The sequence below is a fragment of the Eretmochelys imbricata genome, chromosome 19 (assembly GCF_965152235.1).
Source record: "Eretmochelys imbricata isolate rEreImb1 chromosome 19, rEreImb1.hap1, whole genome shotgun sequence".
Lineage (NCBI taxonomy): Eukaryota > Metazoa > Chordata > Testudines > Cheloniidae > Eretmochelys > Eretmochelys imbricata.
Window position 1 is genome coordinate 9,088,216 of NC_135590.1, and position 15,804 is coordinate 9,104,019.

General features: G+C 37.9%; 1 protein-coding gene across 1 annotated transcript in view; it reads left to right on the top strand.

The window, feature by feature from the left end:
- MACO1 (macoilin 1) overlaps nt 1-15,804 on the top strand; it is a 50,061-nt gene that overhangs the window by 6,516 nt on the left and 27,741 nt on the right. The window contains exons 2-4 of the mRNA XM_077837912.1: nt 9,730-9,871; nt 11,949-12,075; nt 14,405-14,528. Coding sequence (XP_077694038.1) covers nt 9,730-9,871; nt 11,949-12,075; nt 14,405-14,528 — 393 coding nt within the window. The remainder of the gene's footprint in view (nt 1-9,729; nt 9,872-11,948; nt 12,076-14,404; nt 14,529-15,804) is intronic.

Here is a 15,804-nt window from a genome sequence, read left to right on the forward strand (position 1 = left end):
GCATGCATGCATTTGTTAGTCTCTAAGGTGCCACAAGTACTCCTTTTCTTAATAGGTTTTGTGTTTGGTGAAATGGAGCCCCCAAAGCTGATAAGTGAAACAAACAGACCATTGAATACATCCTGACTCTATTAAAAACAAAAAACCTCCATGACGCAATGTTGTCTCCTCGATTTTGTACAGCAACCAAGTGTCATTTATAAGACTCCTGCTCACCTAAGTGCTCAAAGCAGCGATTTTGGTAAAGTGAAGTTTACCCTTGTATGCAAAGAGAACATACTCACACAAAGGAAGAAGAGGGGCCATTCTTGTTCAAAAGGCAAATTGTTGCTTTTAATCTATGTATGACTATGTCTACACCATTTCAGCAACCCAAGATTTTGCAAAATTATTAATGAATTTAGCAATTGTTGCATACTACAAATATTTCTCCATTTGGCTCCTGTTCATGGTTTAACCTCTCTGAGCTCATTGGCAAGACCCCTTACTGTGTTCACACTTAAGTTCCCCTTAAAGACACTTCTGCTCTGCTGCCTATGCAGAATCTAGTTGACTTTTATTAAGAATCTCTATTTTTTTTTCCCCTTCCACTAACCACTGTCTGTATCTGGTAGACTGAGTTCTTTGAGACAGGATTCTGTCGTCTTGGTTGTTTGGAATGTGCCTTACACTACTATTAATATTTTAATTTATTATACCAGTGGCATCTGAAGGCTCCCAACCAGGGTCAGGATCCCTTGGTGCTAGACATTACCAAAAACAAACAATGATAGCCTATGGTTATTCTTGGATTTGGTGGCTGAACACTAATAATAATATCTAATTGTTAAATATCTGGGATGAAATTGGAGAAGAGAAAACTAAAATTAAGTAATGGTCAAATGGAAAGGACTGTAAGATAGTTTTGAGGAGATGGGTACAATGGTCCCTATGTTTGTTTTTATAAAGATATTCAGATAAACCCAACCTTTCTGATAACACTCAGACAGGTATTAGATTTCAATATGAAATTTAATCTGGAATGCATTTGAATTTTTGTTAAAAATTTAACATGAAATTATACTATTTATCTTTCCAAATTTCTGAAGAGGACATGGTGGTTAGTACTTATACGTACCTAAATTTCAGGTAGTTTAAGGTACTCATTGGAAGCTGTATAGTTTAGTGAGTACATGCTAGACAGTTGGAACAAATAAAATTTGGTGATTCTCTCATCTCTCTGCAGTGACTGTTTCTCAGTTTTACGGATGTTGTGGAGCCCCACGATCAATATATTTTCGGCAACAGAAAAGGAATTTATTTCTGCATAAATACCTTGTAGAACAGACCCTCAGAATTGTCTAATCGTAATTTACATGTGAAAATGTGAACTTCTGTCTCATTGACTGAATACTATATTTGCGCACTAACACTTGTGCAATATTCTTTTACTTAACTAATTAGTTTAAATGTTTAAGGCCTTTAAAATATGGAATTAGCGATATGTAACTGTACTACATACAGTGCTTTTTCTATTGTTCATTCCATACATTAAATCAGCTATTTATGCCTCAGGCCTTCAAGAAAGGGCCATTAAACTCTCAGTCTTTGAGCTGGTCTCCTCTTGTTTTTTTCCCCTCTCTGCAATTTTCAGCAGTTGCTCTCCTGCTTCTTCCTTTCTACTGTCCTTTCTTTTCCTTTTTTTCCCCATTTACTCTGGTTCTTCATGTCTGATTTGAAGCTACTTCGGGCCATGATTAAGTGCTGTGTAGCATGGTATGCTGGCACAGTTGCTGGCAGCTTTGTGCTTGTGTACTGCAACGGAAGCTTCAGATGCCAGTGGTGCAATCTCACAGTTTAAAATGATCATTGCTTCTGAAGTATTGTGATAATCTGGACAGGCTAAAACTCCATCAATACTATGTGCAAATGTGATAGTTCTGTGCTGTATTGCAGGATTTACTGTACATTTGAAAAGAACTTCACTACAATTTAAGCATATTGTGTTCCCCTAAATCTTCCGGTCAACTTTCTAGACAAGCACTTGCTCTTTTATTTTTCTATGAAATACAGTCAAAAGTCTGCATTTCCATTCTTTAATTACCTATTCCCTATTTCACAATCTTTCTTGAATGGATCAGGTCTTTTACCATTTGTACCGCACATATATTAAAATCTTCTTTATTAATCAAAGTACTCATTGCAATTTGACACTAACTCTTTTTACCTCTCAAGTTTTTTTTCTTTTAGCTTGCTGTTTCTTGGTTTTTAGTAGTCCTCCCAAGCCTCATTCTTTCTTGATCTGTTTAAAATCTTTCAGCTTTGTTGCTGATACTGCTCATTATATCCCTACTTAATCATGTTGACGCTTGATGCCAGTTTTATAGCTGGTTAAGATTTGAGATGAATTCCAAATGTACTCTACAACTGGTTTAACTTCCTCTTCAGCTGACTTTCCTTATATATCGTGGAATTCCAAACAACTTTCCCTAAAGCATTTTGTATGCATTCAATGTTGGCTTTTTTTAATACCATATATTGCCCTCAATCACAGGCATTTCCCTGGGCTGCCAGCCACAGGAATGTTTAGGAGGATGTGTATATGTCTGAAATCTTCAAGTGGGTAGTGAGAGCGCCACATGTGAAGAGGGGACAATATGTGCCTCTGATTGTCCAATACTTTTGTGCTGCTTTTCTTGGTGGTATGATCACTTTTTGATAAAATATTCACTATATTCTGTGTTCTGCCTAACTTCTAATTTGGCTTATGTCCAAGTGTTAAGCCTTTGACTATGCTGGCAGCTCAATAAACTGTAAGGAAAAATGGTACGTTCTAACTCAAGGAATATGGTCTCATTTTAGGCTTTTTTTAATACATAAAGATTCTTCCCAATGATGATTTAATCTGGCACTTTTTAATAATCATCCTTTAACAGGAAAAACATTTCCTGCTCATCCTTCTCAAACTGCCCTGGAGGTCTGTAACAAGCCAACAGGACTACGTTTTTTGACCTTAACTTAAATCCAGATCTCAAATACAATTGGGCTTAAATTTAAATGTTCTACTATGTCATCCCCAATATTACAGGTGGTAATGCTTCCCTCTGCATATGTGTCTCATTCTGCACACATTGCAGTTCCTCTACCTGCTTTACTTTTACCTGTTCTGTACTTTGATATGTTCAGCTAAGTTATTTTGTGGGTCTGAGTGTGTCTATTTTTCCAATAATATCATACTCATTGCTGAATGCATGCCTCCAGTTCAGCCATCGTATAACGTTTGCTTCCAGAATTTCTGTAAAAGAGATGTAACTTTTCCATTTCATCTTCCCTTACTCTCATTCTTCTTATACACAGATTTTCTCCATCTGATGCACTGATTTAGTACCAAGGCAGATCCCTCTCTGGATTCTTCAAATCTCTCTTCCGTATTGTAAAACATTTTCCTTACACATTGCCATATTAGCCTCATTCTGTTTACTTCATGCCATTTGTATGTATTCTGTCCTGTATTCTTGTTTACCTGCTGTTCTCCTTATACGCATCTTGTCCCTCCCCATTCTGTATCCCTTCTCTCCCCAAATCACCTTTGCACATATAAAGCATCTTTTTCATCTGAGAATCTCCATTCATATTTTCTAACTATGCAAAGTATTTTGGCTAGACTTGGCTAGACAGGCTTGAGATCTTGCTGACTGACTCTGTGATCTCTGTAGTAATTCTGCATAGGTGCTGCACTTCACCTCTCTGAAGCCTACCTCTGCATTTGGCATTTTGCCAGTTTCAAGATGCCTTCCAGTCCATTGTGATGTGTGAGTCAGACTGCAAAATGAAACATGCCATCAATTCTGGTAAGATTCACTTTGCCGCCTTGGGGACTCACAGATCATGCAGGAATAGAGTGGACCAGTGTAGCTTGCTATTGCTTTGGATTTTGTGTGCACTGCAGATTGTAATATAGTTCTCACCAATTATTTTGGACATTTTTTTACCTTGCAGCACCCACACAATGCAGTGGTGTAGAATAGTCAGGAGAAAATGAAGAATGAGCAAATAAGGGAGCAGCTCCGGCACTTAGGAAAAAATTCAGAAGAATTAACCTTTCAAAAAGCTAAAGGGAGAGAGACAATTAATGTGGGGTTTGGAGTAAAACTGCATGTTCACTGTATGAGTATACTAGTAATCAACCTTTTTATTGGGTTTGCTATACTGGATCAAGTCACTGGTCCTTTATGGTCAACACTTCCATCTTTTGTCTTTACCCCCTCCGGCCTTCCATTGTATAATTAGACCCTATGTCACTTTTATAGGGAAAGCCCTGCTCTTGTCAGTTCTTGGGCAGATCACTGATTTCAGCTTTTTGTATGATGTAACAGACCAGAAAATTGAATATCTAAAATGCAGGGTAATTATCTACAACCAACTTGAGCATGAGAGTTCTTAATATAGAAGAGAAAAAACAACTTGGGGAATTAAAATGGGTGCAGGGTGATGCATTTGAGTCTAAGGTTAGAGAGCATTTTTCTATGTGATAAATATCTGTAAGCGAGGATACTGACACAGCAGCTATCAAAATTGGAGAGACGTGTGGATGTGCTTAGAAAGATCAATGAATATGAGAGGGTCATAGATAATAAATGGCTGATGCTAGACACCAAAGGAATACCAGCTGTTTGACTTGCAGGATGTGCATATTGGAGATGAGGCACAGTAGGGATAGTGACTAAAACAGTGAGAGAATGTAAAGAAGAATAGTGTCCAGAAAATATCAGAGCTTGAAGAGTACAAACGTTAAGGCAGTAGAGGGAAATAGTACAAAGCCAAGGAAAGGAAAGCAGCAATTGAGAAATATTGTTAATAACGCCATAATGGAATATTATTTTTGCATTTTTGTCATAAAGCTAACAAAATTGTGATTCGCCTACCAGAACAAGAGGTCATAGCATATTTTTTTCTAACAGAGCTTAATTTTACATGTACATCCATAGCTATTTGAGACATTTAAAGCGTACGGGCACACCAGCATGGGGAGAGCACTGTTTGTCTACTTAGCCCCTCTGATTTGGGTGACAAAAACTGTTAAGTAGACAATACAATTTGTCAGGAATAGCAAACATAGGTACACCATATCTGGGTGGAACAAGGGCATGCAAGGGTTCAGGTACTCTCTTTTTACTCCTAAGGATCACTACCATCTGGCCTACTAACTGGAAGAAATCACCAGTGTCAAAAACAGGATTAGTTTTCTGTCACTCTTTTTAACCCCCAGGTAGGATCATCAGAATGTGCATGTATGCCTCTAATGTATATTGTGTGTGTGTCATGCATATTTAGAATATATTGTACAATGATACGTCTGCTTTCAAAGGCAGGTATTTCTTGAGGCCCATACAAGTGTATAGCATCCCCTTTTTAAAAGAATAACGCCTTTGCATTCCAGTCTTATTTGATGAAGCTCTTAATTATCTTGAGTCCTTGAACAACAATATACATCTGAAAAAATAGACTTTTTAATATTGGTGTGAGCAACCTTATTGTATATGTTACATTGTAAGAGGTCCTCTTAAAAAGATGGGGAAAGTCAGCATGACTTTCAAGAGTTAAATGAGTTTTAATGGCTGTAGTCCAAAGCTCTGCATCAGAAAGAGTTTTAACTCAGAGACACTAAATAATTAGTAGATTTGCATTACATTTGGCAAAACTAATTTGTTAGAGAACATGTCCATTATTATGGACTTCAGCTGCTGAAAAGTGTGCACTGTTTCAAATGTCTTTGTTTCCCAAACAGTGCTATGATGGGGCAGTCAGGTACATTTGGATTGGCAAAGGATATTTTTGTATGTCATTCTCTTTCTTGACTGAAACATTAAAGTATCTAGGAATGGAATTCTCAAATAACACACCTAACCTGAGCAATTACGCTTGTGTCCACCCTGCACATTCAGGTCACCCCCAGCCTAACCCCAAGTGCAGTGCATGCCCTCCACAGCTGTTTTTTCCAGCCTAGTAGCTATAATAGCATCTGCATGAGGGTTCCTGGCTGTTGGATCTGCTTACGTGCAAATCCAGTGATGTATTCAGAACTGCTTCCCTGCCACATAAAGTTTAGAGGTTCTACTACAAAACCACAACACCTGTCTCCCCTCATACCTGAGTATTGCAGAGGTTCCGTGTCATGGAGGGCCTTTGTATAGGTCCTATGTCAAAGGCTGAATTTAACCCCAAAAGAATACAACATAGTGTACAGCCAAAACCCACCTTATCAGACACTTTTTTAAAAGAAAAAAGTTGAAGTTATGAGATTTTTACAGTCATGCTGCTGCTCTGCTATCCTCTGAGGGCATTATTTGAGTGCAACGCTATTAGCAATGCTGCAGTCACCTAAGAAATGTTAATCTCCTAGGTTAATGCCCTAGCATTTCTGATTACTTTATTAGGGTCATTTTATAGTTGTATTTAAAATGTATGGAAATATTTTCATTCTGTTGTGTAAACACTTCAACCATAGATACAGGAAAATGTTTTTGAAATTGCTTTTAAAATATTGTTTTTATAGTAAAAAGTTGCATTGCAAATTGACTTAGTCCAGGGGTAGACAATGTTTCGGGTCATGAAGCTTCTTACCTCATTGCCTATTAGATTTCTTATATATCTTGTTTATAAATCTCTTGTTAATTCATTTGAATGGGAATAGTCGCAGTGAGTAAGAGTTGCAGAACTGGGCCTTTAGTAGGTAATCTAATAACCTATTAGGTGAGAAGGGAATATCCACAGTTCCTCTGCTCTCCAAGGACAATGGAGTGAAACAGAAAAGACCATGAGGGTTCAAAAATGTCACTTTCGCATCCCATATAGTAATTTGATTTAACCATATGAACCCAACCATTACAAGAAATTAAGGTGGAGGAAGTATGGTGTTTTCCTAGTCTTAAATCTTGGAATCTGACCTAATTGTAGAGATAAATTGTATGATGCATCACAGGAATGCACAATGTACCTATCCATGCCTGACACCTTTCACTTTAGCTCAGAAGTGGGCAAACTTTTTGGCCTGAGGGCCACATCTGGACATGGACGTTGTATGGCAGGCCATACATGCTCACATAATTAACAATTCAGAGATATTCAAATAAAACATATTTAATAAAGATACATTTTAGTGGAAATAAACATAAAACCTTACTTACTATTATAAATATACCTTCATAACAATGTATTACAATAATTAAACCAAATTAGCCCCCTTTCCACACTTGGATGTTTCAGGGTGTGAGGTGCGTTTGGGTTATGCAGCTGGAGTAACATGCGTGCCCTCACGCCCATCACGCAGGTCCTGAACACATGGGAGCGCCAGGTGGAGCGGGGCAAGCCCCCAACCCTGCTCCCCGGCGAGAGCGCCGGAGAAGGGCAATGGAGCTCGAGGGCCAGATTAAAAGGTCTGATGGGTTGGATGTGGCCCACGGGCTGTAGTTTGCCCACCCCTGCTTTAACTCAGATGCACCCATGGTGTTCAAAGGGAATATTCCTCTTGTAACTTAACTAACTTACTACTGGAGTATCTTCACGCTCATTCATAGTGCAGAGAATCCATCTCTTCATTCATATGAAAGGGGATGAATTACATAATGTATTTCTTTGTATAGTACCAGCTGACTACTAGACACTTTACAGACAAGTGTGCGTGTATGGGTGTGGGAATCTGATTACTGTATACCTGTGTGCAAGCTTGCATTTCCTACTGACACCACTATAATCACTTCCAAAATACTTTAGCATTTTTGTTGTTGTTAGTAGATTAAAAAGAAAGTGCCACTCTTCCTCCACACCACAGTCATTCCATGGCTGCATACATTTGAAACTTCAGCGTTGCTATTTAAAGAATTGCTGAAATGGTTACAGGTTGTAGGTTTCTGAGATGCACGGAGGGTTGTCTTGTTTAAAATAGTTGCTAATAGAGGCTCTCCAGGGCATCATCATCTTTGATGTACATAGCAAAAAGATGGGCAATTGCTCAGTAATTAGCCCAGTAAAAATTGTAGGTGGTGCACTTGTGGCACCTTAGAGACTAACAAATTTATTTGAGCATAAACTTTCGTGAGCTACAGCTCACTTCATCGGACACATGCATCCGATGAAGTGAGCTGTAGCTCTCAAAAGCTTATGCTCAAATAAATTTTAGTCTCTAAGGTGCCACAAGTATTCTTTTTTTTTTTTTTTTTTTTTTTTGCGGATACAAACTAACATGGCTGCTACTCTGAAACCTGTAGGTGGTGCCTTGCTCTAGAAAAGAATAGTTCTCAGAGACTTGGTAAGCAGTAACGGCTTCTCTTTCTGTGATGATTTGCTTCATCACCCTGAGATAAGAACATTGTTGAATTTTAATGAAATGGAATGAAGTGATCTACCTGATAGGCAACAAGCTCAGTAATTTCCACCACTAGCTCTTCAGGGCTAACCGGTATTCAGTTGCTTGTAACCCACTGCTTATGTGTAAATTTGTTCTTCACAGAAGCTTTCTTCTCTGTATCTTTTATCAAGACTTATGTAACTTCCCAGATAATATGAATGGCTATGCACAGTACAGAAACTTGAGACAGACAGTCCTACACAACATCGCATGTGTTAATTCTTGGCTGTTTTTCAGTAGACATCCCAGGGCAAAGTCCCATTGAGCTTCCTGACAGTGTGATACAGAGAAAGTGACTGCTTGACGATATCATGGTAGAGCAGCTCTCTGTTTAAAAAAATTATTTATTTTATGTATATTTATACAAACAACTTATTATACAAGTTAACATAATGCAGTAAGAGGTCAATTTTGAGGTAATGAAGCAAGATAATGGAGCTCTGATTTTCATTGCCTCTGATACTCTTCACCTTTCCTTCTGCCAGCTTCATTGATGTAGCAGAACATATTAATTAATATGGTAACACTTGTAAGAATGACCTAAATAAGCACTTGAGAGACCACTCAGTGTTTGTCTCAATATTTTGAGGCCTGTATTGTCCAGTGGTTAAAGTGTTGGACTGAGAGTCAGGAAATATGGTTTCTTTTTCTGGCTCTTTCAAAGCCTGTGTGATTGTGCCTCCATATTCCCATTTTTTAAATAGACATCTTTACTTTAAAGAGTATTATGAAAAACAATACTTTGGCAGTTTGAAATTGCAACAGAATTCCTTATTGGTTGCCTGTCTTTAATTCGTATGATGCCATGTGAGTTCTAAGTTGTTAACATTGTAACTGTGTGTGCACACATGAGAGAAAGAGAGGATCAAACTTCTGCAGCACTTTCTTGGGGAAAACACAGAAAGCTACATGTCCTTTGCAAGCAAATATGAGAGAGAGAAATAGAAAAAATGTGGAGCCTTTCAGCCATGACAACATTCATTTGAATGATAACCAACTGCTTACAGAACTTCACTTTTATAAAAAGAATGATAGAGTGGTAAAGAAAGACGTTGGCCTAAATCATTTTGCAACAGCAATAAAAGTTTCCTTTTCCACCACTTTGTAAAAACAAAAATTCAAAAGCATTTTTTGTAATTTTAAAGATTCCATTAGCCCAGGCCAGCTTGTGTTTGAACAAACCTCTATTTTGTGTTATAGGTGATCAATCTCATTACAAGAAAACCATTATAAGAAAAAAGCATATGGTACATTTCTTTTGGTCAGAACAATGTTCTCTTGTTGGCATCCCATTCTTCACCAGAAGTGTTGAAATTAATATCAGTTGTCTTTTTTCTTTACAGTACGTTTCTGTACCTGAAATTCCTGGTGGTGTGGGCACTAGTATTGCTGGCAGACTTTGTCCTGGAGTTCAGATTTGAATATCTGTGGCCCTTTTGGCTTTTCATCCGGAGCGTTTACGATTCGTTCAGATACCAGGGTTTGGTAAGTATAAAAGAAAAAACTGATTTTTCTGGTTGTGATAGCAAATACCTTGTAACAGTGGAGGAGTTCTAGGTCTCATAGCAATGGAAAAGTTCCATGAACCCTCATACAACCAACTCAGCATGTGTTTACTGATCATTGCTCTTGAGAGAAACAGTGGTCTAGCTGGGAGGGCACTAGCATAAGACTTCAGAGACCTGGGTTCAAGTTCCTTCTTTGCCACAGACTTTGTATTTTGCCTTGGGCAAATCATTTAGCCTCTCTGTGCCTCAGTTCCCATCAGTACAATGGGAATAATAGTGCTTTCCTACCACACGGGGGTGTTGCGATTATAAATGCATTATAAAGATCGTGAGGCCCTCCGGTACCATGGCAATGGGGGCCATGTAAGTATCAAAAAAATAAACTGTTGTTATCCTCTTGTCTTTTAAGAAGCTTAGTCTTTTGGGAATAGCTTTTAGGTCCTGGTAGTAGATTAAAAGTTAGCTTTGTGTTAAAATGATCTTTAGATTGAATGTGTGGCTAGTCTTTTGTTTTGTACTTTCTGTGTGTGTGTGTGTGTGTCTGTCTCTCTCCTCCCTATCCCCTACTTGAAAAGTCGCAGGCCTTGTAATTGTGCTGCAATTGCCTCAAGTTGATTCCTTTGTTGTAGGAATCTGGCAGCCCTTTAAAAATTGAAAATAAATAGTGAAATCTAAATTCTGTGTTTAAATAATCTGTGATGTTCCTTACATGTGTAAGGAACGTGGTGTTTAAAAATATGGGCTAGGGTTTTACAAGATGCCTTAGGGAGTTAAGTGCCCAGCTCTAATGAATTCCAATAAAATTTGGGCTCTAACTCCCTGGGAAATCCCAGTCATGGCTCCTAACTTGACACTGTCCCTTTAAGTTAAATTGGCTCAAAATCCACGTTTTACTTTACTTGACCTTCCCTAACAGGAAAAGGATAACAATATGTAGGATTTTAATCACAATTATTAAAAATAAATAATAGCCATCCACTAATATTAACTCATAGTTGAAAGTAAGGGAAATAATTATAAAGTATAATTTGTTTTTATGTGAACAAAAGTTATAAAGGTTGGTGGCTTTTTTTTTACTGAGGATTATATATTTTAAAAGTAGCTGAAAACTATTCTTTTAATGCAAATTGTTACTCAGCACTGGTTAATCTTTATCTCAAAAACCTTAGGAGTATATTTCACCGTTTTAAATGCCCACAGCACCTGTTAAAGGGGCAGTTATGCCCATGGGAAGAGAATATATTCCTTTAAATTATAATATGGTATTTATAAATCACTTAATGGCTTTAACATTTTTATTTCCCAAAGTGCTAAGAAGGGTTTTTGCTGGTTCATGTGAGAAACAAAATCTTGCTGGCCTTTCAGTTGTAGTCAAATAACTGCACACCTCAACTGTAATGAGGCACGAAGTCAAAAGCCAAGTGTCTCCAGCATCTCAGAATAGGAATGATCTCACAATTCTGAGCTCCAGAATCTGGGAAGCATCATACCATATTAGACTATTGGTCCATCTAGGCGAGTGTCCTATCTAGCAGTGGAAACAAGGAAAGTTTTTTCAGAACTGCTGTCAGTGATTTGGCTTATGTGCTGAAGCATCAGGATTTATATCCTTATATATTTTTATCCCATTAATATAATCTGGATGTTCTCATCCGTTTACATACCTAATCCTTTTTTGTAAGTGTGGTATCACAAAATGGCATTGTTGACATCAAGAGGATAATATAGTAATGCCAAGGCCTGTCAACAGCACAGTTGAAGTCCTACCTGCAGCTGTGTTCACACACACTGATTTTGTTTGAAGACCTGCTGGCAGAGTGGATAGGACGTACACGGTTCTGAGTTGTGTGCTGTTTGTCACATAAATGTATCAGTTAGAACCTTCATTAGCCAATCAGATTGCTCTGTCCCACGTTATAAATAGTAGTAACCTTTTAATGTTGAAATAACCCGGATGTCATCTACGCTGTACTTCATATTTAGCATATAAAGCAGTAGTTTTCTCTGGATTATAATTGAACCATTAAGATGCTTTCTTTTTTCCCTTTTCTCAGGCCTTTTCAGTATTTTTTGTTTGTGTAGCATTCACATCAAATATAATATGTCTGCTCTTCATACCAATACAATGGCTATTTTTTGCTGCCAGCACGTATGTATGGGTACAGTATGTCTGGCACACAGGTAGGTCAACATTCTTTTAGTTACAACTTATTAAATATAAATCTTACCATTGCATTGCAAAGTTCAGAAATATAGTTTCTGTGATTTATTAAACTTATTTTTTCAGCTAGAGTTGTGCCTTCCACTTGTTTCACAGATCTGTTTTGTGTCCCTTTTTTATGGGAATGAATTAATTTAGTTTCAAAAGAACCTTAACCCAGTGACTTGTGTTTGAGATTTCTTTGTATGCACTTTTTTTTGTAAATAGTAAGACACCTTAACTAGTGGCTTGAAAAGTGTATCTAGAGGAGTCCCCAGAACAGCAAAAACTAGCTCTGAATGCCTGACCTTGCTGCATAACTGTTTGAACTCAAGAAATTTGGAGCACTAATAAAAAACAAACAAACTGGAGTTTAGTGAAACAATACTAGCACTGTTCTTGCTATTTGGATTAGAGCTGTTTAACTGAGAGATTAACGATGAAGCAAATGTTGTTTCTTTCCCCCCCCTTCACTGGTAAAAATAAAATGCTTACCAGAACATGCTGTGTACCTTTTTATTTAAAAGATTACTTTAGCTAGCATCATGGATATTTGCAGGTTAAAGCACTTGTCACAATAACTATTTTTATTGCAAGGACAGTGTTGCTGACTCCAAGCGTTTAAAAAAGAGTCAGAGTGCAAAAAATCATGATTAGTTTAAAAATCCTCTGAATATTTTAAAAATATATTTTGGGGGGGTTTATTTGGCTTCTAAGCCTTTAGGGTGCACTCTAAAGTTTTCAAAATTTTCTCTACAACCATGAGGGCTAGAAACTTTTTTTAATGAAAGTGGAGATTCTCACCTAATCACATACAGTACCTCAAAAAGCTGGGGCTTTAAGAAAAACATCAAATAGCACAAGATGTCAGAAAATCACAAGAGTTAGCAACACTGCAGTGATCATTTCTCAGCCCACTGGTGGAGGCAGCATCTTGCCAACAATTTTAATCATTTGTAATAATAGCATGTGGGAGCCCAGTGGAAGAAACTGAGAACCAGTTGCTGCCCATTTTTAATAGTGTTTTAAACAATCCTAAAATAACTCTAGGATTTAAAAAAAATATTTAAAATGATTGCCCAAAGTTTTTCTCGTCAAATGATGTCCCTTTTCAGAAAGATGGTTGCCTCTGCCAGTAGACTTGGGAACCCTAAAGCAGTAACTTAAAGGATAGCGTGAGCTTTCCCTATTGAGATCATGTAAAATGTTCCAAGAGTTGCATGGAATTAATTCATAAAACACTTGCAAAGTCAATAGCGGTTCTGTGGTTAAATCCAAATTCTTACTGGTGATTGCTGAGTCAGACTGTCCATCAAATATTGCTGTATTCAGCATGTCGGGATAACCCTAAAGTAGTGGCTCTTCCCTGTTGAAATCTAGCTGAAACTCCCTTCCCATTTAGCAGTTGTGGGCAGGGAGGATGGTGACAACTCCCCTGGAAGTTCATGACCTCCAGGTTGAGAATCCATGCTCTAAAGTTGCATCCATGTAGATGGAAAGCTGTGTAGTAAACTACTGCTGGATGATATGGATGGTCGACAAAGAACAAAGCGTATTTAAGGTAACAGATTACAATTTAAATTGGCCTATAGTATAATCGCTATATATCAGATTAATAACATTTACAAGTGGCAAATTCTGTTTTCTACTGGCCAAGGAAAGTTATCTCCCTCACTTTGTATGACTCCTAATTGCACTAATGAAAGAGTAAAATGTGAGAGTAGCGCAGAAAAAAGTCGTCATGGGCTCCCAAATGCGCAGCCAGTCTAAAATGTGTGTCAAGGAGACTGCTGCCTGCATTTGGGGAAGGAGCTTGGTCTATTGGGTAACCAGTGTTCTGCTTACCCACTCATGTCTTCTCAGCGACCAAATTTGCTCACACGTATTATTTTAGCCATATTTACATCAGGTACTAAGAGGTACCTAAATGGGTATTCAGTCTAATTTAATAACCTTGATACGAAGATCATAAACTATAACCTGGCCCCAAAGTTCTGCAGTGTTTCTCATTTGGGCTCACCCATATTGTAGGGGTTTGGGCAAAGGTATCTCATCAGATATGTCTTTCTGTTTTATTTTTCTGAGATACCTAACATTTGAGTCTAGATGATAAAGCAGAGCTTTAGAGCTAAAATCTTAATTAAAACATCTTTTTAGTTTTTTGTTTTGCAAGAGCTAGTCTTTATTTAATTCCATATTTACATCTGGCTTGACTAACTTCCTTTTATTTGAGTCTTCTAAAAGAATAACTTAAAAGTACTGGCTGTCTTTAATGTATTGCTGATGCTTGCATTCCTCTTTTCTCCGTAGAGAGGGGTGTGTGTTTGCCAACAGTATCGCTGTGGATACTTTTTGTTTATATTGAAGCAGCAATTAGATTTAAAGATCTCAAAAACTTTCATGTAGACCTTTGTCGTCCTTTTGCTGCACACTGGTAAGTGTTCCTTCCCTTCTCTTATTTGTAATGAATTTTTATATAACTGCACAATATTAATAAAACTAGCTAAATGTTACAGCCAAAATTACCATCAAGAGGAAAAAACTATCAAGCACGTTAACGACACAGAGATGAAGTACAGATGACATAAAAGGCAATAAAAATAGAGAATAAGCAGACGCAGGAAATAAACAGAGGACTGGATTCACTCTAGGACTTAGACACCTAACTGTCACTTTCGGCACCTGAATCTCAGAATCAGGTCCCACTGGGATTCACAAAGACCCTGCTCAGCTGCCACTCAACCTTGTAGGTACCTAAACTTGCTCAGCACCTAATTTTTTTCCAATGAAAGCTCCCTAGGCGACTGATGGTTTCCTTCTCTCAGTATGTGCACTGCAGCTCCTCTCCAAGCATCAGGATGCCTAAGCCGCAGTGTAGTGCCTGAACCAGGGCAAGGTAGGCATTTGGCTGTCTAACTTATCGATGTGGCCCAATCCAGTAGGTGTGCTCAGGTGAGAGAAGAAAGGGAGGGGAGACAGCACCAGAAGATCCTTCTCTTAGTAGTAAACTTGGTGCCATCGTACAAATTCATGGTAAAATTTCTCACCATTAACTGTCATTAAATATTTTAGACATGAACTGAGATGAAACTTTATCCAGATGCAACAAACACATTTGGAGACAGTTTGCTTGTGAGATGGAGAGAATTACAATATTTCAAAGAGATCTATACCATTTCTTGAAACTTTTTCATAAACGTACCGTTAAGGTTCCTTCCCTACTCTGAACTCTAGGGTACAGATGTGGGGACCTGCATGAAAGACCCCCTAAGCTTATTCTTACCAGCTTAGGTTAAAAACTTCCCCAATGTACAAACTTTGCCTTGTCCTTGAACTGTAAGCTGCCACCACCAAGCGTTTTAAACAAAGACCTGGGAAAGAGCCCACTTGGAGACGTCTTCCCTGAAAATATCCCCCCAAGCCCTACACCCCCTTTCCTGGGGAAGGCTTGATACGAATCCTCACCAATTTGTACAGGTGAACATAGACCCAAACCCTTGGATCTTAAGAACAATGAAAAATCAATCAGGTTCTTAAAAGAAGAATTTTAATTAAAGAAAAGGTAAAAGAATCACCTCTGTAAAATCAGGATGGTAAATACCTTACAGGGTAATCCGATTCAAAACATGGAGAATCCCTCTAGGCAAAACCTTAAGTTAGAAAAAGACACAAAAACAGGAATATACATTCCATCCCGCACATCTTATTTT